The following is a 27,637-nucleotide window of genomic DNA, read 5'->3' as shown; positions in this document are numbered from 1 at the left end:
AACACCTCCCAACAGTCTGGTCAGACGCTCCTCTCTACCGGTGGTCTGTAGGGAATGTCCTGAGCCTGGTCATCTTGTGTGCCCTCACACACCCACTGGTCCCAACACCTCCTAACAGTCTGGTCAGATGCTCCTCTCTACTGGTGGTCTGTAGGGTGAGTCCTGAGCCCGGTCACCTTGTGTGCCCTTACACATTCACTGGTCCCAACACCTCCTAAGAGTCTGGTCAGACGCTCCTCTCTACAGGTGGTCTGTGGGGGGTGTCCTGAGCCCGGTCACCTTCTGTGCCCCCATCCACTGTTCCCAACACCTTCCAACAGCCTGGTCAGATGCTCCTCTCTACTTGTGGTCTGTAGGGGGCATCCTAAGCCCAGTCACCTTGTGGGCCCCTGTACAGCCGGGGGGGGGGGGGGGGGGGGGGGCAATTCATCGATACGACCATCCAGCTTCTCAAGTCCCAATAATGCGCCCCTCTCAGACTCTGGTAGCGGGGTGACCTTTCTTCTCTGCGTCGTAGAGGCATCTAGTGGTCAACAAGCTCCACGCAAGCGGAAGAAGAGTTCACTGCACACAAGGAGCCTCCGAGAGCCTTTTATAGGCCAAGGGGGGAACCACTTTTAGGGCCTCCATTGACAAGTTCATCTAATCACCACAAGTCTAATCCTTTACAGATCTGCCTGAGATGGAACTGCATGCCAGGTTTTGTAGTAAAATGACAACCTGGGGGTGAAGTGTTTTTGACAAGAGTGTACAACGAACACAAACAGAGAACAGAAGATGTTACAGAGTTTAGACTCTACGAAGCTCCCACCACCATCTCAGGGACTCACTATGCAGGAGTCCTTCTGTCCGGCCGGGTAGCCAGCGCAGATCTGGTCACTCTGGATGATGGCTGTGTTGGCGCTGGTACTTGTGCCTATGTGATACATCTGGTCACACGTCTCCCTGCTGATCAGCGGAACCATCACCTGTTGAAGGATTTTGGGGAAGGCCAGAAATTCTGTAAAGACACCGATGACATGAATAAGACGTGAGCCGTTACATGGTACATAAGACAGGTTGTCCTCAAAGTGGCCTCAACCCCCCCCCCCCATTTTATATATACGACTCTGTCCCAAGCAAAATAAACCTGATGTTTTAGTCCGAGGGAAGCAAAACTAAATGTACTGATGCAGAAGACATTCCAGGTGTCACATCATCTGAATGGCACCACGCCCGGATTGTGCCACTCATGTGTCATCACCGCTAACCACAGAGGTGAAGGTAAAACATTAAAAAGGTGTAACAGATTACATGGAGATTAGGCTCATAAATCATTCACCATGATGATGGTTATTGTGCTAAAAGCTGCAGTGCCCCCTAATGGTCAATGGCTAAAAACATGAAAAACATCTGCAACATAGTGTGAAGCAGGAGACACTCAGCTGGGAATAGGATGCAGCTATGATATTCTATGATTATACAGGGCACAGAGCTGGCTTCTGATATTACTCTTACAACAGGTGCTGCAGAACCTCTTTGAGATGCACATGGTGGGCAGGAGAGAATCAGAGGAGGGATGGAGGGATGTTGGGGTCACTCACCATCAGTCTGTGTTCGGCCCCATCCTGTAACGTAGCAGCTGGATCCTGGTGGGAAGACCATGGAGACCGGTGGTATGCAGACCGGGTGGATGTACCTGGTGTAGGTGACCGGTCTGGAGAGTTGGACCAGAGCGATGTCTCCACTATTCCCAGAACCCCCGAACTCCGGGTTAAGGACCAGGCGGCTCACCTTGGCTTCCAGTGCGTTGGAATTATAGAGACTCAGCTTGTGGCCCCCCAGGTAGACGGTGTACAGAGAGGGCGAGGGGGATCTGGAGGGAGCAGAAATACAATGTGACCCCAACTTCAAAGTCAGCCCAACTTCCTATGTATAATGGGGATTGTACTGCATGTATATGAGAGGCCTGAATACAGCAGCTAAGCAGGCAGCGGCTGCAGCTCCGCACGATCCCACCGCCCCGACTCCTGCTACCATCTCCAACCTCCGTAGAGCAAACACATACGAGGCCAACAAGTTTGTGAACCCTGTGATCTACCAAGCGTCTTCTGGTTTTGTGTTACATCCTGTGACAGTAAGGCCATGTTCACACGGGGCAGATTTTATGTGCGGACCCTCCACAGACCCCCCCACAGACCCTTCAAAGACAATTCACAGACCCGCCACAGACAGTATCACACATCATGGGATTAGATACACAGCTCAGTAGACAGTATCACACATGATAGCATTAGATACATGGCTCAGCAGACAGTATCACACATGATAGCATTAGATACATGGCTCAGCAGACAGTATCACACAGGATAGGATTAGATACACAGCTCAGCAGGCAGTATCACATACGATAGGATTAGATACACAGCTCAGTAAACAGTATCCCACATGATAGGATTAGATAAATGGCTCAGCAGACAGTATCACACATGAGGGGATTAGATACATGGCTCAACAGACAGTATCACACATGATAGGATTAGATACAGGGCTCCACAGACAGTATCGCACATTGTAGGATTAGATACACAGCTCTGCAGACAGTATCACATATGATGGGATTAGATACACACCTCAGCAGACAGTATCACACATGACAAGATTAGATACATGGCTCCACGGACAGTATCACACATGGTAGGATTAGATACACTGCTCAGCAGGCAGTACTGTATCACACATGATAGAATTAGATACACAGCTCAGCAGATAGTATCACACAGGATAGAATTACACACACTGCTCAGCAGACAGTATCATACACGATAGGATTAGATACACTGCTCAGCAGACAGTATCATACATGATAGGATTAGATACATGGCTCAGCAGACAGCATCACACATGATAGCATTAGATACACAGCTCAACAGACAGTATCACACATGATAGGATTAGATACACAGCTCAGCAGGCAGTACCACACATGATACGATTAGATACATGGCTCAGCAGACAGTGTCACACATGATGGGTTTAAATACACAGCTCAGCAGACAGTATGACACATGAGAGGATTAGATACACAGCTCAGCAGACGGTATCACACATGATGGAATTAGATACATAGCTCAGCAGACAATATCACACATGATAGGATTAGATACACAGCTCAGCAGACAGTATCACACATGTTGGATTAGATACATGGCTCAGCAGACTCTATCACACATGATAGGATTAGATACACAGCTCAGCAGACAGTATCACACATGATGGAATTAGATACATAGCTCAGCAGACAGTATCACACAGGATAGGATTAGATACACAGCTCAGTTGACAGTATCGCACATCATAGGATTAGATACACAACTCAGCAGACAGTATTACACATGACAAGATTAGATACATGGTTCCACAGACAGTATCACATATGGTAGGATTAGATACACATTTCAGAAGACAGTATCACATGATAGGATAAGATACACGGCTCAGCAGACAGTATCAAACATGGTAGGATTAGATACACTGCTCAGCAGACAGTATCAAACATGGTAGGATTAGATACACTGCTCAGCAGACAGTATCACATATGATGTGATTAGATACATGGCTTAGCAGACAGTATCACACATTATAGGATTAGATGAACAGCTCAGCAGTCAGTATCACAGATGATAGGATTAGATACACGACTAAGCAGACAGCATCACATATGATAGGATTAGATACACAGCTCAGCACACAGTATCACACATGATAGGATTAGGTACACAAATCAGATGTACATTGATGATGACTTCTTGAACTGTTATGAAGTATCAAACTCACGGGTTGAAGCAATGAGCAGCGCTCAGCACCCACTGCTGGGAGATCAGGGACCCTCCGCACACCGCACTCCCCCGCAACAGTATACTGGCCTGCCAGGGCCAGGCGCCTTCTGCTGCGCCCATCCCTCCGACTATCCTGTTGGAAAACACCGGGGAGCCGCAGGAGGGGGGCACTGGGAGCTGCGGGAACACAACAACGGGGAGGACTGTGGAGAGAGAAGACTTATGAGATGGGAGTGCAGAGTAATCATTATATGGTTATTACAGCTCATGTACGGGGATCAGCCTTCTTTCACCCTAGGTTCTAACCTGCCATACGGGTCTCCATCTTTTATGCAGAAACCTATAGGGTGTCAATATGTGAGACAGAACAGAACTATAGGGGGTCAATATGTGAGACAGGACAGAACTATAGGGGTCAATATGTGAGACAGGACAGAACTATAGGGGTCAATATGTGAGACAGGACAGAACTATAGGGGGTCAATATGTGAGATGGAGAACAAACGGTATTTACAGTGTTAAAATGTAGCATGAAAAGACTAGATGAAAGTATGCTGCTGTATGGCGATAATTTCTCTGTCCGTGAGCTGCAGGACACCACACATCACATGTCCTATTCTCATGCAAGACTCCTTCAAAACTATGACATGCAGCAATAAACTGGTTCTATTTCGGTGTGAGTTCTGTTTGTCTTGGACATGGACAAAACTTTCCCGGGAACATCGGCTGTGTAAATATGGCCTAACTACCTAGTGTGGGAGCCGGCCCGACGCTCCTCTCCCCTGGTATGGGAGCCGGCCCGACGCTCCTCTCCCCTGGTACGGGAGTCGGCCCGACGCTCCTCTCCCCTGGTACGGGAGCCGGCCCGACGCTCCTCTCCCCTGGTACGGGAGCTGGCCCGACGCTCCTCTCCCCTGGTACGGGAGCTGGCCCAACGCTCCTCTCCCCTGGTACGGGAGCTGGCCCAACGCTCCTCTCCCCTGGTACGGGAGTCGGCCCGACGCTCCTCTCCCCTGGTACGGGAGCCGGCCCGACGCTCCTCTCCCCTGGTACGGGAGCCGGCCCGACGCTCCTCTCTCCTGGTACGGGAGCCGGCCCGACACTCCTCTCCCCTGGTACGGGAGCTGGCCCAACGATCCTCTCCCCTGGTACGGGAGCCGGCCCAACGCTCCTCTCCCCTGGTACGGGAGTCGTCCCGACGCTCCTCTCCCCTGGTACGGAAGCCGGCCCGACGCTCCTCTCCCCTGGTACGGGAGGCGGCCCGACGCTCCTCTCCCCTGGTATGGGAGCCGGCCCGACGCTCCTCTCCCCTGGTACGGGAGTCGGCCCGACGCTCCTCTCCCCTGGTACGGAAGCCGGCCCGACGCTCCTCTCCCCTGGTACGGAAGCCGGCTTGATGCTGATGTAACCCCATATCTACAACCAAATCTGCATGCATCAATACTAAAGGCTCCCTCCATGTTTTTCGGTTTTGCACTGCTTCTCTCAGTTGTGTTATATCCATGCCAGTATTAGCTCTGACAGTATTAGACATTGTGTCCTTTGGCCGTCTGGTCTTATTTTGCCACTGATCTGTTCAAGCATTATAGATTTTTCTAACAGCTCTGCTTGCATTACATGGCCAAAATACATGAGTCTGAGCCGGGCCATCTTGTCCTACATGAGTCTGAGCCCGGTCATCTTGTCCTTCGTGAGTCTGAGTCTGGCCATCTTGTCCTCCAGTGATATATCGGGTCTTATATGATTCAGGACTTCTGTTTGTTCCTCTCGCCGTCCAGGGTAACGCAACAGGTTTTCACCAGCACTGCAGCTCACATGCATCAATCCTCCTCCTATCAGCATCCTTCGCAGTCCAGCTTTCACATTCATACATGGCTCTGGGGAAGACAGTAGTTTCCAGCATCATGCATTTAGTTACAGTGCCGATATCCCTACTTTCCCAGATTTTGTCCATGCTTAGCATTGCGATTCGCCCCAATGCTCTCCTTTGTTTTATCTCTGGGATAGATTGTGCAGCCTGGTCAATTTTTGAGCCAAAGAAGATGAAGTCTCGCAGACATTCTACGGCCTCGTTGTCGATTTTGATTTGAATTTGGCCATTTTTTGTAGTTCTCATAATTTTAGTCTTCTGTAAATTCAGGTAGAGGCCCATTCTTTCACTCAGTTTTAATATTATATTCCAGCTGCTTCAGACCGGCTTCTGTTTCTGCAAGCAGAGTTGTGTCATCCGCATAACGGAGATTGTTGATGTTTCTTCCACCTATTCTCATCCTGATTTCCAATTCATCTAGGTCCATTTTCCGCATATAGGTTAAACAAGAAGGGTGAGAGGATGCAGCCCTGTCGGATGCCTTTGCCGATCCCAAACCAATCTGTGTCCCCATACTGTGTTCTCACAGCGGCTTCCTGATTGGTATAAAGCGATTTTATCAGCTTGACTAGATCAGTGCTCTACTCACAGCCAAATCTGCATGCACCAATACTATGTATAAGCTGGGCTCCGTGTATCACCTACATCTAGTCTGATCTCAGGGTTATTACATCATCCCTGGTATTGAACGTTTGTATCCTGATAGTCTACTTTTTCACTACTGGAGACTGTCAGGTAATCTACGTAACCCTGATGGACATTTTTAGAAACCGCAGATGTTGCTGGATGTCCCCTACTCACCTGCGAAATAATTTTCTCATAGACCCTACATGTTCTATAACTTACATGCAGTGAGTTATCACATACACAACATGGGATGTAAACTGATAGCGCTGGTAACCGATAGCATTAGTGTTGTATGGGGCTACGCTAGAGGGTTAAAATCTTACCATGGAGGTGGTCTGAGATTTGTGCCAAAATTATGCCATCCACCAAAATTTGCATCATAACTTTAGCATATTGGAACTGAGCATGCTCAGTTGGAACTTTCTAGAGACTGGAGCAATGGCTGTAAAGGGCACCTTTTTGTGCTGAGTCACAGTGGAGAGACAGCGCTGAACAGAGTGAGCTGAAGAACTGCTGAAGCTGGGGGATCTGCTGAGAGAGGACACAGACCGTAGGCTGCCTAGGGTTTGGACCTGAGAGACAGCCAGTGGGATACCTGGACAGTGACAGGGATCTATGGAAATTGTGGTGGAGTCAGCGGAAGTGAGCACTTCAACACAACATATTGTAGGTGAGGCTAACCTCAATCTGACAATAGGTGTGCACATGTAGGAAAGTGTTAAAGACAGTGTGTCAGGAGGCGCGCTATAGGAGATATGGCTGATATTGTGAGCGCTAACAAGGGTGATTGTGTAACCATTATTGCTATACTAGTATTATCCTTTTAGATTTCTGTGTTTATCAATAAATATTGGACACTTTGGTTCCTCCATCTGCTGCATCGTATCCTGTATCACACCACTATCCGCAACTGTGTGGTCACAGAGAGTAATAGACTGTATTCACCTGTCCTACAGTCAGCCTCTCCCCAGCCTGAGATAGCTGATAACAGAAAGTAATAGCTTGTATTCCACTGTTTTAGAGTCAGCCTCTCGCCAGCCTGAGATGGCTGATAACAGAGAGTGATGATAATACAGTACCACCTCAGTAATAGAGGTAAAAGTGATATACTTGCTGCGGTCTCCAGCAGGTGAAGAGATGGCAGGCATTACATGCGGGTATCATCAGTGAACTCACCGGACAGCAGCAGAGAGAGCAGAAGAGTCCTCATCCTCGTGGTGCTGCAGCTGGGAGATGCTCTGCGGATGCCGGACTCCTCTTCTCCTGAAATATCACCGCCACTGAGGTCCTGTCTCCAGGAATGTGGCCGAACCGGCCCCAGATCCCGGAGGGCTGGATGCTTCTTCCACTCTACCTACTCCATAGATTTACAAACAATAGGCCAACACGTGCCAGGAGCAGCAGAGATGTAGCAGTGTCACACCTGATCATCATCCCTACAGTCACCCTCCATTGTTTCAGGTTTCAATACAGAAAATCAGTCAGAGATCAAAGAGAAATAGTGGAGAGTTCCATCTCCAAGAGCACAACATTAAAGTGCCCCTCCACAAATACCCCAGCGGACCACCCAATGAGTCATCCATGGGGACAGTATTATAGTAGTTATATTCTTGTACACAGGGGGCAGTATTATAGTAGTTATATTCTTGTACATAGGGGGCAGTATTATAGTAGTTATATTCTTGTACATAGGGGGCAGTATTATAGTAGTTATATTCTTGCGCATGGGAGGCAGTATTATAGTAGTTCTATTCTTGTACATAGGGGGTAGTATTATAGTAGTTATATTCTTGTACATAGGGGGCAGTATTATAGTAGTTATATTGTTGTACATAGGAGGCAGTATTGTAGTATTTATATTCCTGTACATAGGGGGCAGTATTATAGTAGTTATATTCTTGTACATAGGATGCAGTATTATAGTAGTTATAATCTTGTACATAGAGGGCAGTATTATAGTAGTTATATTCTTGTACACAGGGGGCAGTATTATAGTAGTTATATTCTTGTATATAGGGAGGCAGTATTATAGTAGTTATATTCTTGTACATAGATGGCAGTATTATAGTACTTATATTCTTGTACATGGGGGCAGTATTATAGTAGTTATATTCTTGTACATTGGGGCAGTAGTTATATTCTTGTACATAGAAGGCAGAATTATAGTAGTTATATTCTTGTACATAGGAGGCAGTATTATATTAGTTATATTCTTGTACATAGGGAGCAGTATTATAGAAGTTATATTCTTGTACATAGGGGGTAGTATTATAGTAGTTATATTCTTGTACATAGGGGGCAGTATTATAGTAGTTATATTCTTGTACATAGGGGGCAGTATTATAGTAGTTATATTCTTGTATATAGGGAGGCAGTATTATAGTAGTTATATTCTTGTACATAGATGGCAGTATTATAGTACTTATATTATTGTACATGGGGGCAGTATTATAGTAGTTATATTCTTGTACATTGGGGCAGTAGTTATATTCTTGTACATAGAAGGCAGAATTATAGTAGTTATATTCTTGTACATAGGAGGCAGTATTATATTAGTTATATTCTTGTACATAGGGAGCAGTATTATAGAAGTTATATTCTTGTACATAGGGGGTAGTATTATAGTAGTTATATTCTTGTACATAGGGGGCAGTATTATAGTAGTTATATTCTTGTACATAGGGGGCAGTATTATAGTAGTTATATTCTTGTACATAGGGGGCAGTATTATAGTAGTTATATTCTTGTACATAGAGGGCAGTATTATAGTAGTTATATTCTTGTACATAGGGGGCAGTATTATAGTAGTTATATTCTTGTACATAGGGGGCAGTATTATAGTAGTTATATTCTTGTACATAGAGGGCAGTATTATAGTAGTTATATTCTTGTACATAGGGGGCAGTATTATAGTAGTTATATTCTTGTACATAGAGGGCAGTATTATAGTAGTTATATTCTTGTACATAGTGAGCAATATTATAGTAGTTATATACTTGTACATAGAGGGCAGTATTATAGTAGTTATATACTTGTACATAGAGGGCAGTATTATAGTAGTTATATTCTTGTACATAGAGGGCAGTATTATAGTAGTTATATTCTTGTACATTGGGGCAGTATTATAGTAGTTATATTCTTGTACATTGGGGCATTATTATAATAGTTATATTCTTGTACATTGGGGCAGTATTATAGTAGTTATATTCTTGTACATTGGGGCAGTATTATAGTAGTTATATTCTTTTACACAGGGGAGTATTATAGTAGTTATATTCTTGTATACGGGGGGGGGGAGTATTATAGTAGTTATATTCTTGTACACAGGGGGGAGTATTATAGTAGTTATATTCTTGTACATAGGGGGCAGTATTATAGTAGTTATATCCTTGTACACAGGGTGGGCAATATTATAGTAGTTATATTCTTGTCCACAGGAGGCAGTATTATAGTAGTTATATTCTTGTCCACAGGAGGCAGTATTATAGTAGTTATATTCTTGTCCACAGGAGGCAGTATTATAGTAGTTATATTTTTGTACATAGGTGGCAATACTTTGGAAAATCTTTCGAAAACTCTCTGATGAAGAAGCTGATGCTGGAACCTTGGAATTTGTGGAGACTGGCAGGGGAACTCTGGGATGATGCCCATATGCGATGAAGAAGGGAGAAGTCTTCTTGAAGTTCGTTATGAGAAAACTCTGCCCAGGACAGAAGACTGACCCAATCATCCTAGTGAGGATTGGTAAAATGGCGGAGATATCAAGTCAGGATCCGGTTGGTTCGCTCCAACTGCCCATTAGACTGTGGCTGATAAGCCGAAGAGAAGCCTAATGATGAGAGATAAGCGAGCACCAAAATGCTCTGTGCTCGGTACTCAAGTCGAACTTTTCATAATGCTCGAGAGCTTGTTTCGAGTAAGGAACCCCATTGAAGTCAATGGGGGACTCGAGCATCTTTGTATGGGACCGATACTCCGCATAGGTGATGACTTGTGAAACACCATAAAACATCAGAAAGTCATGGAAACACCACAGAAACGAATAGGGAAGAGCAGGGGAAGCATGCATGGCTGCATCTGAGGCTCCTAGGTCCCACTATTAAGCCAAAAGGGGGCAAGAGCCTGGTGGTCACCCCCCTAACAATTTACTTGGGACAAACCCTCATTAGCAAGGCACACGGTCTGGCACATCTTAGCCAAGCACCACACAACCAAGGACAATCACTGCCTGCGGTTGACACTGCTGCCTCTTCTCCTGGGTTACATGCTGACATTGCTGTCCAACCCCCCGCACGACCCAGTGTCCACAGCGTACACAAGTGTCCCTGCACAGCGTTCAGCTGCCCTCATGCCACATGCTCGCTTGACAGCCACACCACCCTCATGTCTATTTATAAGTGCGTACTGGATGAGGAGGAACCGAAGGCACACACTGCAGAGGGTTGGCAGGGCCAGACAGCGACCCTCTTTGAAAGTGTGGGCGATAGCCCAAAATGCTGTTGAGAATTGATGATGAATTGACAGCCTCCACCTTGTGTGACCCAAGGTGCCGCGAGTTACATAGCAATGGTATTACACAGGAAGAAATCAGAGTGCCCAAAAATGGCAGAGTTTCATCCTGCCAAGGAACTCCGCCTTGGCACACATTTCTGCCCAATTCATTCTTTGTATGTGTCAGATAGCTGAACAATGCAATGGGGAAGCCTTTGTGTACCCATAGTATAGGCGAGCCCCTGGAACTCACGGACAAAATTAAACAGGAAGAAAAGAGAGTGCCCAAACATGGCAGAGTTTCACCCCACCCAGGACCTCGGCCCACACTTCTGCTGAGTCATTCAGTGTATTTGTTCCAGATAGGTAAAACACTGCAATGCCTTTGAGTCCAGGGAATCAAACTCCTAAAATCTGACAATAGAGGGGGGGATTTAGACCCCCTTCTATTGCAGAAAGAGGATCTTTAAATTAGATACTGTGCACCCTAAGGGCTTAAATGAGAGCCTACAATTTAACTGTTTCCTCTGATATATTCTCTCCACTCTTACTTCGCCGTTGCGTGATGACGTCGCCACGCTCTACGCGGCCACATGCGGACATCACCTTGCCTTGCCCTCACGCCATACCCAGCAGGAGGCGCCCAGTAATTACTAATAAGGGACTGGCCAATTTATCACGCCCTATCAGGCATTAAGGGGGCGGCACGGGGAGACTACACTCTGGATCGGTTACCATGACAACCCCGATACACAATCCTGGCGTTAATGCTCAAAAACTTATCTTTTATACCCCTATATTATATCTCTTGATATGGCTTTTTAAATCGAGCCAATGCTGGCTATAGTCATTATGGGAGACTAACATAAAGGAGCATGGATCACTCACACTACCTTTGTTTACCACAATAATCAAAAGAGGGGCGTTACCTATTGTTCCACCCAAGGGTGGAGTTAGACCATTCAACACCATGAGGCAGGTAATGTTTTACAGGACTATGGGCACTTTCTTATTTTCATTTTACTTTGATTCTGGGGAAACATAGGGAGAAGGGGAATTGTTGATGAGGGTTGAATTACTGCAGTGACTATTAGAAAGATTAATCTTAGAGGGTTTAACTCTATAGTGGTTGCAAGCAATTGTTAAAGCCAGAAGATTAATACAGCAGCAGATATACGCTATAAGTAACTAGGCTCAATATTGCTGCACCACTTATGAGAAACCCTGAGGGACACTGCACTAATGCTCTAAGCAAATACATATAAAACAGGAGCATAGAATCTCTGAAAGCCACATTCAATATTGCCCTCCTCCCCTAATACTATGTCTATGGATATGTGGGTTTACTAACTCTGCGTTGACCACACCATGATGTAGTATATACCAACCCCCTGCCCTATTTGTTTGCCTATGTAAGGGTCAGTATACTCTCATTGAGTTTCATCTAGTTCTGACCACACAAGCCGATATAGCAGCTACCCAAGCCTCTTCTGACTTTGGGATGCATACTACGTTCAGGGAAATTCCTTAGATATTCACTTCCTGATGATCCATGGCATTCACGGGAAACACGTCGAAGGCTTAAATCTTATATAAGTGAATGAAATTCCAAGTTGTACTACCAAGTTGTACTAAGTGTAAAATGTATAAGACTTCACTATATCCACATCTGTGAGGTTCCGCTCCCCGATTTCACAGTACTATATCATCTAAGAGGGACCTTATGACCATCCTATATGGTCACTTTGTTACTTGTTTATAAGAATATAATAGGCTACTTATAGTAACACCTGGCCTATTATTCTAGGGGAGCCATCGATTCCTTCAGGAATCATTACTGTGGATATCCCCTATGACCACATGGCAGCGTAATCGAAGGATATCTGGGCTGACTGGCACCATTCACATTATTTATTTTGGCTGCCAACCCAATTCAGTGTGCTACCCATACGTTTGTTTGTTTTGTGGAAGTTTCACGTCAGGTGTGCCCTATAGGTATATGTTTTTAAGTAATTATTAATAAAATTATTTTAAGTTAGTCTAAACTGTGAAGGGCTTTAAGATATTTATTAGACTACTGCCGCTGTGAATTAGCCAGTAATGCTCCTCTTGTTTGGCCCAAACCAGTGTCTCAGATAACTGTGGTAACACAAGAGAAAATACATGTTGCCCAGAGCTGATTCACAGACCCCAAGCAGGAGGAGGAGGTGGCATTACAAGGCCAAGAAACCATGACCGAGGTAGGACCCGCAATAGTCTGTGTGGGAAATACGTGAGCGGTCCCTGGGTCAGGTTTGGTCCCAGCCTCCACCTTGTGTAACCCAAGGTGCCGTGAGTTAAATAGCAATGGGAAATCCATGTGTCCCGCACACACTTCATTCTGTGTATGTGTCCGGCAGCTGAACACCGCAATGGGAAACCTTTGTGCACCCACAGTATAGGCGGACCCCAGTAATATTTCTGTAGCAAAAGTATAGGCGAACCCCTCAAACCTTTCAGTACCAAGTGTATAGGCAGACCCCAGTAACATTTCTGTAGCAAGAGTATAGGCGGACCCCAATAACATTTATGTAGCAAGAGTATAGGCGGACCCCTGTAACATGTCTGTAGCAAGAGTATAGGTGAACCCCAATAACATTTATGTAGCAAGAGTATAGGCGGACCCCTGTAACATATCTGTAGCAAGAGTATAGACGGACCCCAGTAACATTTATGTAGCAAGAGTATCGGCGGACCCCAGTAACATTTATGTAGCATGTGTATAGGCAGACCCCAGTAACATTTATGCAGCATGTGCATAGGCGTACCCCAGTAACATTTCTGCAGCAATAGTATAGGTGGACCCCAATAACATTTCTGTAGCAAAAGCATAGGCGGACCCCAATAACATTTATGTAGCAAGAGTATAGGCGGACCCCTGTAACATTTCTGTAGCAAGAGTATAGGCGAATCCCAATAACATTTATATAGCAAGAGTATAGGCGGACCCCTGTAACATTTCTGTAGCAAGAGTATAGGCGAATCCCAATAACATTTATATAGCAAGAGTATAGGCGGACCCCTGTAACATTTCTGTTCAAAGAGTATAGGCAGACCCCAGTAACATTTATGTAGCAATAGTATCGGTGGACCCCAGTAACATTTATGTAGCAAGAGTATAGGCGAACCCCTCAAACCTTTCAGTACCAAGTGTATAGGCATACCCCAGTAACATTTCTGTAGCAAGAGTATAGGCAGACCCCAATAACATTTCTGTAGCAAAAGTATAGGCGGACCCCAATAACATTTATGTAGCAAGAGTATAGGCGGACCCCTGTAATATGTCTGTAGCAAGAGTATAGGCGAACCCCAATAACATTTATGTAGCAAGAGTATAGGCAGACCCCAATAACATTTCTGTAGCAAAAGTATAGGCGGACCCCAATAACATTTATGTAGCAAGAGTATAGGCGGACCCCTGTAATATGTCTGTAGCAAGAGTATAGGCGAACCCCAATAACATTTATGTAGCAAGAGTATAGGCGGACCCCTGTAACATTTCTGTTCAAAGAGTATAGGCGGACCCCTGTAACATTTCTGTAGCAAAAGTATAGGCGGACCCCTGTAACATTTCTGTAGCAAGAGTATAGGCGGACCCCTGTAACATTTCTGTTCAAAGAGTATAGGCGGACTCCTGTAACATTTCTGTAGCAAGAGTATAGGCGGACCCCAGTAACATTTCTGTAGCAAAAGTATAGGCGGACCCCAGTAACATTTATGTAGCAAGAGTATCGGCGGACCCCAGTAACATTTATGTAGCAAGAGTATAAACGAACCCCTGTAACATTTTTGTACCCAGTGTATAGGCAGACCCCAGTAACATTTCTGTAGCAAGAGTATAGGCGAACACCTGAAAAAATTTGCTTACTAAGAGTGTAGGCAAAGGCCGGAAAAATTAGATAGATAATAGTATAGGCAAGGGCCTGAAAAATTGGAGTACCAAGAGTAAAAGTGTACCCCTGAAAAATTGCTCAACCGCAACGGCAGGTGAAACCCATAAACATTTTTGTTGCTTAATTTGTAACAGAGCCTTGAGGCAGCCCTGTGAAAAAAATTGGTTTCTGGTAAAGTATAAATACTTTTGAAACTTTTAAACAAAGCCTTTTGGGTCGCAGAAAAATTGGAAATTCAGAGTGATGACATGCTGTTTTAGGAGGAAGAGGAGTAATAATATCCGAGAGTGATTGACAAAGCTAATTTCCCCTTTTTTTGTGGTGATAGAGGATGCATTTTTCTCCTGCTGCAGTGAAAAGAATTATTAGGTTCTGCTGCTTTCCGCCGTTGGAGAAGAGAATTCTGGGGAAATCCAGTCTTTGTTCATCTTTATGAGTGTAAGCATGTCGGCACTGGCAGTTGACAAGCGGATACGCGTATCTGTGATGATTCCCCCAGCTGCACTAAACACCCTCTCTGACAAGACGCTAGCAGCAGGGCAGGCCAGCACCTCCAAGGCGTACAGCGTAAGTTCGTGCCACGTGTCCAGCTTTGACACCCAATAGTTGTATAGAGCAGAGGCATCACGGAGGACGGTGGTACGATCGGCTTCATACTCACTCACCATCTTTTTACAGTACTCTCTCCGGCTCAACCTTGACTGGGGAGTGGTGACACAGTCTTGCTGGGGAGCCATAAAGCTGGCAAAGGCATTGGAGAGTGTTCCTCTGCCTGCACTGGACATGCTGCCTGATCCCTGCGCCTCCCCTGATACTTGGCCCTCATAACTGCATCTTCTGCCACTAGCGCTGTCAGATGGGAACTTTAGCATCACTTTTTTCACCAGGGCCCTGTGGTATTGCATCACTCTCGAACCCCTTTCCTCTTCGGGAATGAGAGTGGAAAGGTTCTCCTTATACCGTGGGTCTAGAAGGGTGTACACCCAGTAATCTGTGTTGGTCAGAATGAGTCTAACGCGAGGGTCACGGGAAAGGCAGCCTAACATGAAATCAGCCATGTTTGCCAGGGTACCAGTACACAACACATCACTGTCCTCACTAGGAAGATGACTTTCAGGATCCTCCTCCTCCTCCTCTTCAGCCCATACACAATGAACAGATGAGAGGCAAGCAGCATTGGTACCCTCTGCAGTGTGACCAGCTGTCTCTTTCCCCTCCTCCTCCTCCCCCTCCCCCTCCTCAACGCGCTGAGATATAGACATGAGGGTGGCCTGGCTAACAAGCGACATACTGTCATCCCCCTTCTCCTGCTCCAACCGCAAAGCGTCGGCCTTTATGCTTAGCAGCGAACTTCTCAGCAGGCAAAGCAGCAGGATGGAAACGCTAATGATGGCTGCATCGGCGCTCACCATCTGGGTAGACTCCTCAAAGTTTCTGAGGACCTGGCAGATATCTGCCATCCATGCCCACTCCTCAGTAAAGAATTGCGGAGGCTGACTACCACTCCGCCACTCATGTTGCAGCTGGTATTCCACTATTGCTCTTTGCTGTTCGTACAGCCTGGCCAACATGTGCAGCGTAGAATTCCAGCGTGTGGGCACGTGGCACAGCAGTCGGTGCTCTGGCAGCTGAAACTGACGTTGCAGGGTCCTCAGGGTGGCAGCGTCCGTGGTGGACTTGCGGAAATGTGCGCTGACGTGGCGCACCTTGCCGAGTAGGTGAGACAAGTGGGGGTAGTTTTTCAGAAACCGCTGAACCACCAGATTGAAGACGTGGGCCAGGCATGCCACATGTGTGAGGCTGCCAAGCTGCAGAGCCGTCACCAGGTTACAGCCGTTGTCACACACGACCATGCCCAGTTGGAGGCTCAGCGGCGAAAGCCAGAGGTTGGTCTGCTCTGTCAGACCCTGCAACAGCTCCGGGGCCGTGTGCCTCTTGTCACCTAAGCTGATTTGTTTCAGCAGGGCTTGCTGACGCTTGCCTTCCGCTGTGCTACCGCACGCTACAGACTGCTTGCGACGTGCTCACACTTCTTAATTGAGAGGTAGATGTGGAGATGAGGAGGAGGAGGGGGAGGGTTTGGAGGAGGTTGCATAAAACGCCGCAGATACCAGCACCGAGGTAGGACCCGCTATTCTGGGTGTGGGTAGGACGTGAGCAGTCCCAGGCTCTGACTCAGTCCCAGCCTCCACCAAGTTCACCCAATGTACCATCAGGGAGATATAGTGGCCCTGCCCGCCAGTACTTGTCCACGTGTCCGTGGTTAAGTGGACCTTCCCAGTAACCATGGTGGTGAGGGCACGATTTATGTTGCGGGAGACGTGCTGGAGTAGGGCTGGGATGGCACACTGGGAAAAATAGTGGTGACTGGGTCCGAGGAGCGTGGGGCCGCCACCGCCATCATGTTTTTGAAAGCCTCCGTTTCCACAAGCCTGTACCGCAAAATCTCCAGGCTGATTAATTTGGCAATGTGCACGTTTAAAGCTTGTGCATGCGGGTGGGTGGCGGCGTATTTCTGCTTTCGCTCCAACACTTGTGTTAGCGACAGCTGAACGCTGCGCTGAGAGACATTGCTGGATGGAGTGGAGGACGGTGGAGGTGAGGGTGTGGGAGCAGGCCGGGAGCCGCTCGTGCCTGTGTCCTGGGAGGGGGATTGGATCTGTGTGCCAGGTTGTGGCACAGGGGAAGAGATAGTGGTGTGACCCAGAGGCGGTGAATGGCCTTTGTCCCACCTTGTGGGGTGCTTGGCCATCATATGCCTGCGCATGCTGGTGGTGGTGAGGCTGGTAGTGGTGGCTCCCTGGCTGATCTTGCTGCGACAATGGTTGCACACCACTGTTCGTGGGTCGTCCGCGCTCTCACTAAAAAACATCCACACCTTTGAACACCTAGCCCTTCGCACGCAGGCTTTCTGCGAGGGGGTGCTTTGGGAAACAGTTGGGGGATTCTTCGCTCTGGACCTACCTCTACCCCTGGCCACTCCACCGGCTCTTCCAACCTGTCCTGCTGCTGCAGTTCCCTCCCCCTCTGAAACCCTGTCCTCAGTAGGCTTAGAAAACCAGGTGGGGTCAGTCACCTCATTGTCCAGCAGCTCTTCCTCCGAATCCTCTGTGCGCTCCTCCCTCGGACTTACTGCCCTTACTACTACCTCACTGACAGAAAACTGTGTCTCATCATCCTCATTGACAAAAAGCTCTTGAGACAGTTGCCAGAACTCCCCAGCCTCATCACCCGGACTCCGGGAACTTTCCAAAGGTTGGGCATCGGTCATGACAAACTCCTTAGGTGAGAGAGGAACAGTTTTTTCCCACTCATGGGAGGGACCCGAGACCAGTTCCTGGGAGTCTGCATGCTCAGAATATGTCATTTTCATGGAGCCGGCTCCCTCAGCAGCCGGCTGTGATTCACCACGCCCAGGAATTCGGCCTGTGCCCACACCCTCGCTTGGACGCGCCCGCGTCCTCGACCCTTACCCCTACTCCTCATCAAGGAGGATTAAGAATAGAGCAGGGCCCAAATAAATTACCCCATTGTACAGCGCTGACAACTGTGGCTAATTCACCGCACACAGAGACTTGTAGATAGCGGAGGCTCTATGCTGTGACTTAACCCGCTGTCTTGCGCTGATACCTAGGGGTAATTTACCGCTCGCAGAGACTTGTAGTTAAGACAGGCTGTATGGAGTGCGAGAAGACTCTAAAGCCAGTGGATAGTGCTGGTAACTGCGGCTATCTCAACCCCACCAAGGAAAGGGTATTGTGAGACGCTCTGCACAGCGGCAGAGCTGAAATACTTTGCAGTGGCCCAGGAAATATTACAGTACCATTTAGCCATGAGACCTCTGTCTAATGCACTGCAGACACAGAACGGTATAACTGAAATAGTTTGCAGTGGCCCAGGAAATATTAAAGTATTGTCTAACGGTGAGACCTCTGTCTAATGCAATGCAGACACAGAACGATATAACACTGCAGCAAGGTCCGAAAGTCCCAGGGCAGATATATAGGACAGTGATTGGAAAAGGAGCATCAGCTGAACAGGAGAGCAGAAGCTAATAACCCTAGAAGTGCTGGAAGAGAGTGAATATAAACTCAGGGAACAGAGAGAATGGGACAGCTCACATATTTGCCCGACACAGAAGCAGAAGATTGTGTCTGAACAGCGAACCTAACAGTAGTTATATTCTTGTACATAGGGGGCAGTATTATAGTAGTTATATTCCTGTACATAGGGGGCAGTAGTATAGTAGTTATATTCTTGTACATAGGAGGCAGTATTATAGCAGTCATATTCTTGTACATAGGAGCAGTATTATAGTAGTTATATTCTTGCACATAGGAGGCAGTATTATAGTAGTTATATTCTTGTACATAGGAGCAGTATTATAGTAGTTATATTCTTGTACATAGAGGGCAGTATTATAGTAGTTATATTCTTGTACATAGGTGGCAGTATTATAGTAGCTATATTCTTGTACATAAGAGGCAGTATTATAGTAGTTATATTCTTGTACATAGGAGGAGTATTATAGCAGTTATATTCTTGTACATAGGGGTCAGTATTATACTAGTTATATTCTTGTACATAGGGGGCAGTATTATAGTAGTTATATTCTTGTACATAGGGGTAGTATTATAGTAGTTATATTCTTGTACATAGGGGGCAGTATTATAGTAGTTATATTCTTGTACATAAGGAGCAGTATTATAGTAGTTATATTCTTGTACATAGGGGGCAGTATTATAGTAGTTATATTCTTGCACATAGCGGCAGTATTATAGTAGTTATATTCTTGTACATAGGGGGCAGTATTATAGTAGTTATATTCTTGTACATAGGGAGCAGTATTATAGTAGTTATATTCTTGTACATAGGGGGCAGTATTATAGTAGTTATATTCTTGTACATATAAGGGTCAGTATTATAGTAGTTATATTCTTGTACATAGGGGGCAGTATTATAGTAGTTATATTCTCGTACATAGAGGGCAGTATTATAGTAGTTATATTCTTGTACATAGAGGACAGTATTATAGTAGTTATATTCTTGTACATAAGAGGCAGTATAATAGTAGTTATATTCTAGTACATAGAGGCAGTATTATAGTAGTTATATTCTTGTACATAGGAGGCAGTATTATAGTAGTTATATTCTTGTACATAGGAGGCAGTATTATAGTAGTTATATTCTTGTACATAGGAGGCAGTATTATAGCAGTCATATTCTTGTAGATAGGAGCAGTATTATAGTAGTTATATTCTTGTACATAGGAGGCAGTATTATAGCAGTCATATTCTTGTACATAGGAGCAGTATTATAGTAGTTATATTCTTGTACATAGGGAGCAGTATTATAGTAGTTATATTCTTGTACATAGGGAGCAGTATTATAGTAGTTATATTCCTGTATATAGGGGACAGTATTATAGTAGTTATATTCTTGTACATAAGAGGCAGTATTATAGTAGTTATATTATTGTACATAGGAGGCAGTATTATAGTAGTTATATTCTTGTACATAGGAGGCAGTATTATAGTAGTTATATTCTTGTACATAGGAGGCAGTATTATAGTAGTTATATTCTTGTACATAGGAGCAGTATTATAGTAGTTATATTCTTGTACATAAGAGGCAGTATTATAGTAGTTATATTCTTGTACATAGGAGGCAGTATTACAGTAGTTATATTCTTGTACATAGGGGGCAGTATTATAGTAGTTATATTCTTGTACATAAGAGGCAGTATTATAGTAGTTATATTCTTCTATATAGGGGCCAGTATTATAGCAGTTATATTCTTGTACATAGGAGGCAGTATTATAGTAGTTATATACTTGTACATAGGGGTCAGTATTATAGTAGTTATATTCTTGTACATAGAGGACAGTATTATAGTAGTTATATTCTTTTACATAGGGGGCAGTATTATATTAGTTATATTCTTGTACATAAGAGGCAGTATTATAGTAGTTATATTCTTGTACATAGCGGCAGTATTATAGAAGTTATATTCTTGTACAAAGGAGGCAGTATTATATTAGTTATATTCTTGTACATAGTAGGTAGTATTAGAGTAGTTATATTCTTGTACATAGGAGGCAGTACTATAGTAGTTATATTCTTGTACATAGGAGGCAGTATTATAGCAGTCATATTCTTGTACATAGGAGCAGTATTATAGTAGTTATATTCTTGTACATAGGGAGCAGTATTATAGTAGTTATATTCTTGTACATAGGGAACAGTATTATAGTAGTTATATTCTTGTACATAGGAGGCAGTATTATAGTAGTTATATTCTTGTACATAGGAGGCAGTATTATAGTAGTTATATTCTTGTACATAGGAGCAGTATTATAGTAGTTATATTCTTGTACATAAGAGGCAGTATTATAGTAGTTATATTCTTGTACATAGGAGGCAGTATTATAGTAGTTATATTCTTGTACATAGGGGGCAGTATTATAGTAGTTATATTCTTGTACATAAGAGGCAGTATTATAGTAGTTATATTCTATATAGGGGCCAGTATTATAGCAGTTATATTCTTGTACATAGGAGGCAGTATTATAGTAGTTATATACTTGTACATAGGGGTCAGTATTATAGTAGTTATATTCTTGTACATAAAGGACAGTATTATAGTAGTTATATTCTTGTACATAGGGGGCAGTATTATATTAGTTATATTCTTGTACATAAGAGGCAGTATTATAGTAGTTATATTCTTGGACATAGTGGCAGTATTATAGAAGTTATATTCTTGTACAAAGGAGGCAGTATTATATTAGTTTTATTCTTGTACATAGTAGGTAGTATTAGAGTAGTTATATTCTTGTACATAGGAGGCAGTACTATAGTAGTTATATTCTTGTACATAGGAGGCAGTATTATAGCAGTCATATTCTTGTACATAGGAGCAGTATTATAGTAGTTATATTCTTGTACATAGGGAGCAGTATTATAGTAGTTATATTCTTGTACATAGGGAACAGTATTATAGTAGTTATATTCTTGTACATAGGAGGCAGTATTATAGTAGTTATATTCTTGTACATAGGAGGCAGTATTATAGTAGTTATATTCTTGTACATAGGAGCAGTATTATAGTAGTTATATTCTTGTACATAAGAGGCAGTATTATAGTAGTTATATTCTTGTACATAGGAGGCAGTATTATAGTAGTTATATTCTTGTACATAGGGGGCAGTATTATAGTAGTTATATTCTTGTACATAAGAGGCAGTATTATAGTAGTTATATTCTATATAGGGGCCAGTATTATAGCAGTTATATTCTTGTACATAGGAGGCAGTATTATAGTAGTTATATACTTGTACATAGGGGTCAGTATTATAGTAGTTATATTCTTGTACATAAAGGACAGTATTATAGTAGTTATATTCTTGTACATAGGGGGCAGTATTATATTAGTTATATTCTTGTACATAAGAGGCAGTATTATAGTAGTTATATTCTTGGACATAGTGGCAGTATTATAGAAGTTATATTCTTGTACAAAGGAGGCAGTATTATATTAGTTTTATTCTTGTACATAGTAGGTAGTATTAGAGTAGTTATATTCTTGTACATAGGAGGCAGTACTATAGTAGTTATATTCTTGTACATAGGAGGCAGTATTATAGCAGTCATATTCTTGTACATAGGAGCAGTATTATAGTAGTTATATTCTTGTACATAGGGAGCAGTATTATAGTAGTTATATTCTTGTACATAGGGAACAGTATTATAGTAGTTATATTCTTGTACATAGGAGGCAGTATTATAGTAGTTATATTCTTGTACATAGGGAACAGTATTATAGTAGTTATATTCTTGTACATAAGAGGCAGTATTATAGTAGTTATATTCTTGTACATAGGAGGCAGTATTATAGTAGTTATATTCTTGTACATAGGGGGCAGTATTATAGTAGTTATATTCTTGTACATAAGAGGCAGTATAATAGTAGTTATATTCTTGTACATAGAGGCAGTATAATAGTAGTTATATTCTTCTATATAGGGGCCAGTATTATAGCAGTTATATTCTTGTACATAGGAGGCAGTATTATAGTAGTTATATACTTGTACACAGGGGTCAGTATTATAGTAGTTATATTCTTGTACATAGAGGACAGTATTATAGTAGTTATATTCTTGTACATAGGGGGCAGTATTATATTAGTTATATTCTTGTACATAAGAGGCAGTATTATAGTAGTTATATTCTTGTACATAGCGGCAGTATTATAGAAGTTATATTCTTGTACAAAGGAGGCAGTATTATATTAGTTATATTCTTGTACATAGTAGGTAGTATTAGAGTAGTTATATTCTTGTACATAGGAGGCAGTACTATAGTAGTTATATTCTTGTACATAGGAGGCAGTATTATAGCAGTCATATTCTTGTACATAGGAGCAGTATTATAGTAGTTATATTCTTGTACATAGGGAGCAGTATTATAGTAGTTATATTCTTGTACATAGGGATCAGTATTATAGTAGTTATATTCTTGTACATAGGGGCAGTATTATAGTAGTTATATTCTTGTACATAGGGAACAGTATTATAGTAGTTATATTCTTGTACATAGAGGCAGTATTATAGTAGTTATATTCTTGTACATAGGAGGTAGTATTATAGTAGTTATATTCTTCTACATAGGGAGCAGTATTATAGTAGTTTCTATTCTTGTGTATAGGGGGCAGTATTATAGTAGTTTCTATTCTTGTACATAGTAACATAGTATGTAAGGCTGAATGAAGACAATGTCCATCTAGTCCAGCCTATCTATCCTCCTGTGTTGATCCAGAGGAAGGCAAAAAACCCCAAGGGCACAAGCCAATTAGCCCTTTTGGGGAAAAAATTCCTCCCTGTCTCCCTAATGGCAATCAGACTGTTCACTGGATCAACCCCTAATAGTTCCTACCTGCCTATATACCCAAATTGACAATTAACCTAAGATTTATATCCTATAATGTCCTTCTTCTCCAGAAAGACATCAAGTCCCCTTTTAAACTCCTCTATGGATTTTGCCATCACCACTTTGGCATCACCACATAGCGGGCAGTATTATAGTAGTTTCTATTCTTGTACATAGGGGGCAATATTATAGTAGTTATATTCTTGTGCATAGCAGGCAGTATTATAGTAGTTATATTCTTGTACATAGGGGGCAGTATTATAGTAGTTATATTCTTGTACATAGGGGGCAGTATTATAGTAGTTATATTCTTGTACATAGGGGGCAGTATTATAGTAGTTATATTATTGTACATAGGGAGCAGTATTATAGAAATTATATTCTTGTATATAGTTGCAGTATAATAGTAGTTATATTCTTGTACATAGGAGCAGTATTATAGTAGTTATATTCTTGTGCATAGGAGCAGTATTATAGTAGTTATATTCTTGTACATAGGGAGCAGTATTATAGTAGTTATATTCTTGTACATAGGGGGCAGTATTATAGTAGTTATATTCTTGTACATAGGGGGCAGTATTATAGTAGTTATATTATTGTACATAGGGAGCAGTATTATAGAAATTATATTCTTGTATATAGTTGCAGTATAATAGTAGTTATATTCTTGTACATAGGAGCAGTATTATAGTAGTTATATTCTTGTGCATAGGAGCAGTATTATAGTAGTTATATTCTTGTACATAGGGAGCAGTATTATAGTAGTTATATTCTTGTACATAGGGGGCAGTATTATAGTAGTTATATTCTTGTACATAGGAGGTAGTATTATAGTAGTTATATTCTTGTACATAGGGGGCAGTATTATAGTAGTTATATTCTTGTACATAGAGGGAAGTATTATAGTAGTTATATTCTTGTACATAGGGGGCAGTATTATAGTAGTTATATTCTTGTACATAGGGGGCAGTATTATAATAGTTATATTCTTGTACATAGGGGGCAGTATTATAGCAGTTATATTCTTGTACATAGGAGCAGTATTATAGAAATTATATTCTTGTATATAGGGGCAGTATTATAGTAGTTATATTCTTGTACATAGGGGACAGTATTATAGTAGTTATATTCTTGTACATAGGGGACAGTATTATAGTAGTTATATTCTTGTACATAAGAGGCAGTATTATAGTAGTTATATTCTTGTACATAGGAGCAGTATTATAGTAGTTTTATTCTTGTACATAGGGAGCAGTATTATAGTAGTTATATTCTTGTACACAGGGGGCAGTATTATAGTAGTTATATTCTTGTACATAGGGGCAGTATTATAGTAGTTATATTCTTGTACATAGGGGCAGTATTATAGTAGTTATATTCTTGTACATTGGGGGCAGTATTATAGTAGTTATATTCTTGTACATAGAAGCAGTATTATAGTAGTTATATTCTTGTACATAGGGGCAGTATTATAGTAGTTATATTCTTGTACATAGGGGCAGTATTATAGTAGTTATATACTTGTACATTGGGGCAGTATTATAGTAGTAATATTCTTGTACTTAGGGGCAGTAGTCTCATAGCTAGGTTCTTGTACATCGGGGGCAGTATTGTAATAGTTATATCGTGGTACATGGGGAGCAGTATTATAGCATTTGTGTTCTTGAACATAGGGGCGGTAGAGAGCTTAGTAGTTTAACTACTTCTGACATACGGTAATAAAGATGTTCTGAGTGTTTATAATATATCATTAGCTAAATGAGCCCATATTCTGTATACTTTTATGATTCTGTAAACGTCTCTTTAGATCTGCAGAGCATTTCTCCTTTTTCTCTACCCTTGAGGTTTGGAGTGATATATTCCACACATCAGATGCAAACAATGGTGACGGTTCTCTCTTGGTGCCACACATGGTCTGTTGTGTTGCAACTTGTCATGTAACATGTGGAATGTTTGGAATATAATGGTATCAGAGGATTTCTCTCAGTAATGAGCTGAAATTATTCTTCATAGTAATTACCCTATTGTGCGAACAGATTTAATTGCCGGATCATAGAACAATACATATGAAACAATAGACACCAAAGAACCTTTTTTATTGGTCAATGACTAAAGTCTAAAATTGAATTCCATACCGTCTTTGCAGAGGACTTTGAGCAGCTGCATGGAGAGATTACACATAGCTTTCCAAGAGATCGGGTTCCATCACTGGACCCTAACACTTACATGGGGCAGAAGTAAAACTTGTGACTTCCTTCAGTATTTAAGCCCTTTAGTGTTGCCTGTAGGGTTGATTACAGTATTCTCTCCATGCTGTCATTTGTTTGAGTTTTGAACTTGGTTCAACCCACAATCCAGAGATCTCTTCAATGTTGGGCCTGGCTCTGCTCCATCACCATTATAGAACACCATACTCTGCAGATTTTATATATGTTCCCGGAGTGTCATAATCCTATTCTTCATTCTTTATATTACATTCCGGAATTGTGTGTCACCAGCAGAAAGGGAATAAATGTGCCGAGTTCGTCATGTAGTAATTAAGTATATCAACAATGGAGACTTGGGTGGAGTAGGTCAACTGATAGAGAACGTGAGTGTCAGAATGAGCAAGTGTGTGCAAGCCCGAGTAAAATGAACCATAATGTAAAGTGATAGGCACGTGTCTACAAAAAGGCCAGAAACAAAAAATCTGAGGAACACTGATACCATGACCTAGATGATCTAGAGGATCAACACGCTCATGAAATATATATGCAAATGTGTCCTGGAGAGAAGCAGTTTCCAAAATAATGAGTCCTCTCTGCCTTACCCACCCTATGAGCCCCCATTCATCTCTGCAGTCTGGCACATATTATCCTGATCTCTTCTTGTTTTTAAGGAGTCACATCTTCAGGCCAGCTTGTTAACACTTTATAGGGCAATTTAGAGGGTGCAATTGCGTCTGCTAATTTAGTCGGTTACCAATGATGTTATGAGTACAAACTGTGACCTCTTACATTCATCATATGTTTACCATCGATCTTGATCAGTCAATGGCTCATGGAGAACGTGGAGTGATTTATCTAATTTGCAAGACTTCAAGATTAAATGCTTTACGTGAGGTGTTGGGATTTATATTTATTTGATTCTGTTAGTTGTAATTGTTACATAAAATTAGGGCTATGGCACAAACACAAAGTCTACAGCTCAGATCATAGAGGGAAGACCAAAGGAGTAAAGAACAAAGTAGGAGGACCACCACATTGTTCAGACCATGGAAACTCCACCATAGGAATAAGACCATAGAAGCACCAAAAGTTAAGACCATGGAAAGACCTCAATGCTAAGATTATCGAAACACAAATGTTGTACAAATGTTGATGCAGGTATTACTCTGGCTGCCATCATGGAGTCAGGAAGGATTTTTTCCCTCTAAATGAGCTAAATGGCTACTTTTTTTCCTTCCTCTGGACCAACAAGAGGGGGAGAGAATGGAAAAAGCCTGAACTAGATGGACATTGTCTTCATTCAGCCTAACATACTATGTTACAACCACAGAAATCACCATGGTGTTCATTTAGAACAAGGCAGTTCCTAAAGTTCAGACCATAGAAGGACCACCGCAGTGTCCACAACAATGAAATGACCACCACAGAGATAAAGCCATGAAACCAACACAGTGTTGGGACCAAGGTTGGTTAACACCACAGAAAAGCTTTAGTGTTAATACCATAAAAGTTCACTAAAGAGGAATGTTCACAGAATTAGGACCACAGAAAGACTTCAAAGTTAACACCATGATAGACCTTCTTAGTTATAAGACTACAGAACCACCACAGTGTAAACCAAGGTATTTCCTAAAGTTAAGACCAAAGAACAGCTACCATAGTATTCAGACTATTGAAGGACCACCCCCTCACAAAAAACCATTGAACCACCATAGAGCTAAGACAAAGATAGTGTTACAGTACAAGTTGGGTGCATAGGTACGC

General features: G+C 42.7%; 1 protein-coding gene across 2 annotated transcripts in view; it reads right to left on the bottom strand.

The window, feature by feature from the left end:
- The window catches only part of LOC136577213 (serine protease 33-like), a 42,416-nt gene that overhangs the window by 3,519 nt on the left and 11,260 nt on the right, over window positions 1–27,637 (bottom strand). The window contains exons 1-4 of one of the 2 annotated variants that reach the window (XM_066577014.1): window positions 7,492–7,562; window positions 3,817–4,021; window positions 1,584–1,855; window positions 831–1,000 (exon numbers count right to left, since the gene is read on the bottom strand). In XM_066577014.1, coding sequence (XP_066433111.1) covers window positions 831–1,000; window positions 1,584–1,855; window positions 3,817–4,021; window positions 7,492–7,525 — 681 coding nt within the window. In that variant the 5' untranslated portion in view covers window positions 7,526–7,562. Of the gene's footprint in view, window positions 1–830; window positions 1,001–1,583; window positions 1,856–3,816; window positions 4,022–7,491; window positions 7,563–27,637 lie in introns of those variants that run through there. The other variant, XM_066577013.1, reaches the window with a different exon arrangement.

Source organism: Eleutherodactylus coqui, chromosome 8, assembly GCF_035609145.1.
Source record: "Eleutherodactylus coqui strain aEleCoq1 chromosome 8, aEleCoq1.hap1, whole genome shotgun sequence".
In the NCBI taxonomy this organism is placed as follows: Eukaryota; Metazoa; Chordata; class Amphibia; order Anura; family Eleutherodactylidae; genus Eleutherodactylus; species Eleutherodactylus coqui.
Note: the sequence above shows the minus strand (reverse complement) of the source record. Positions and strands in the feature narration are given on the sequence as shown.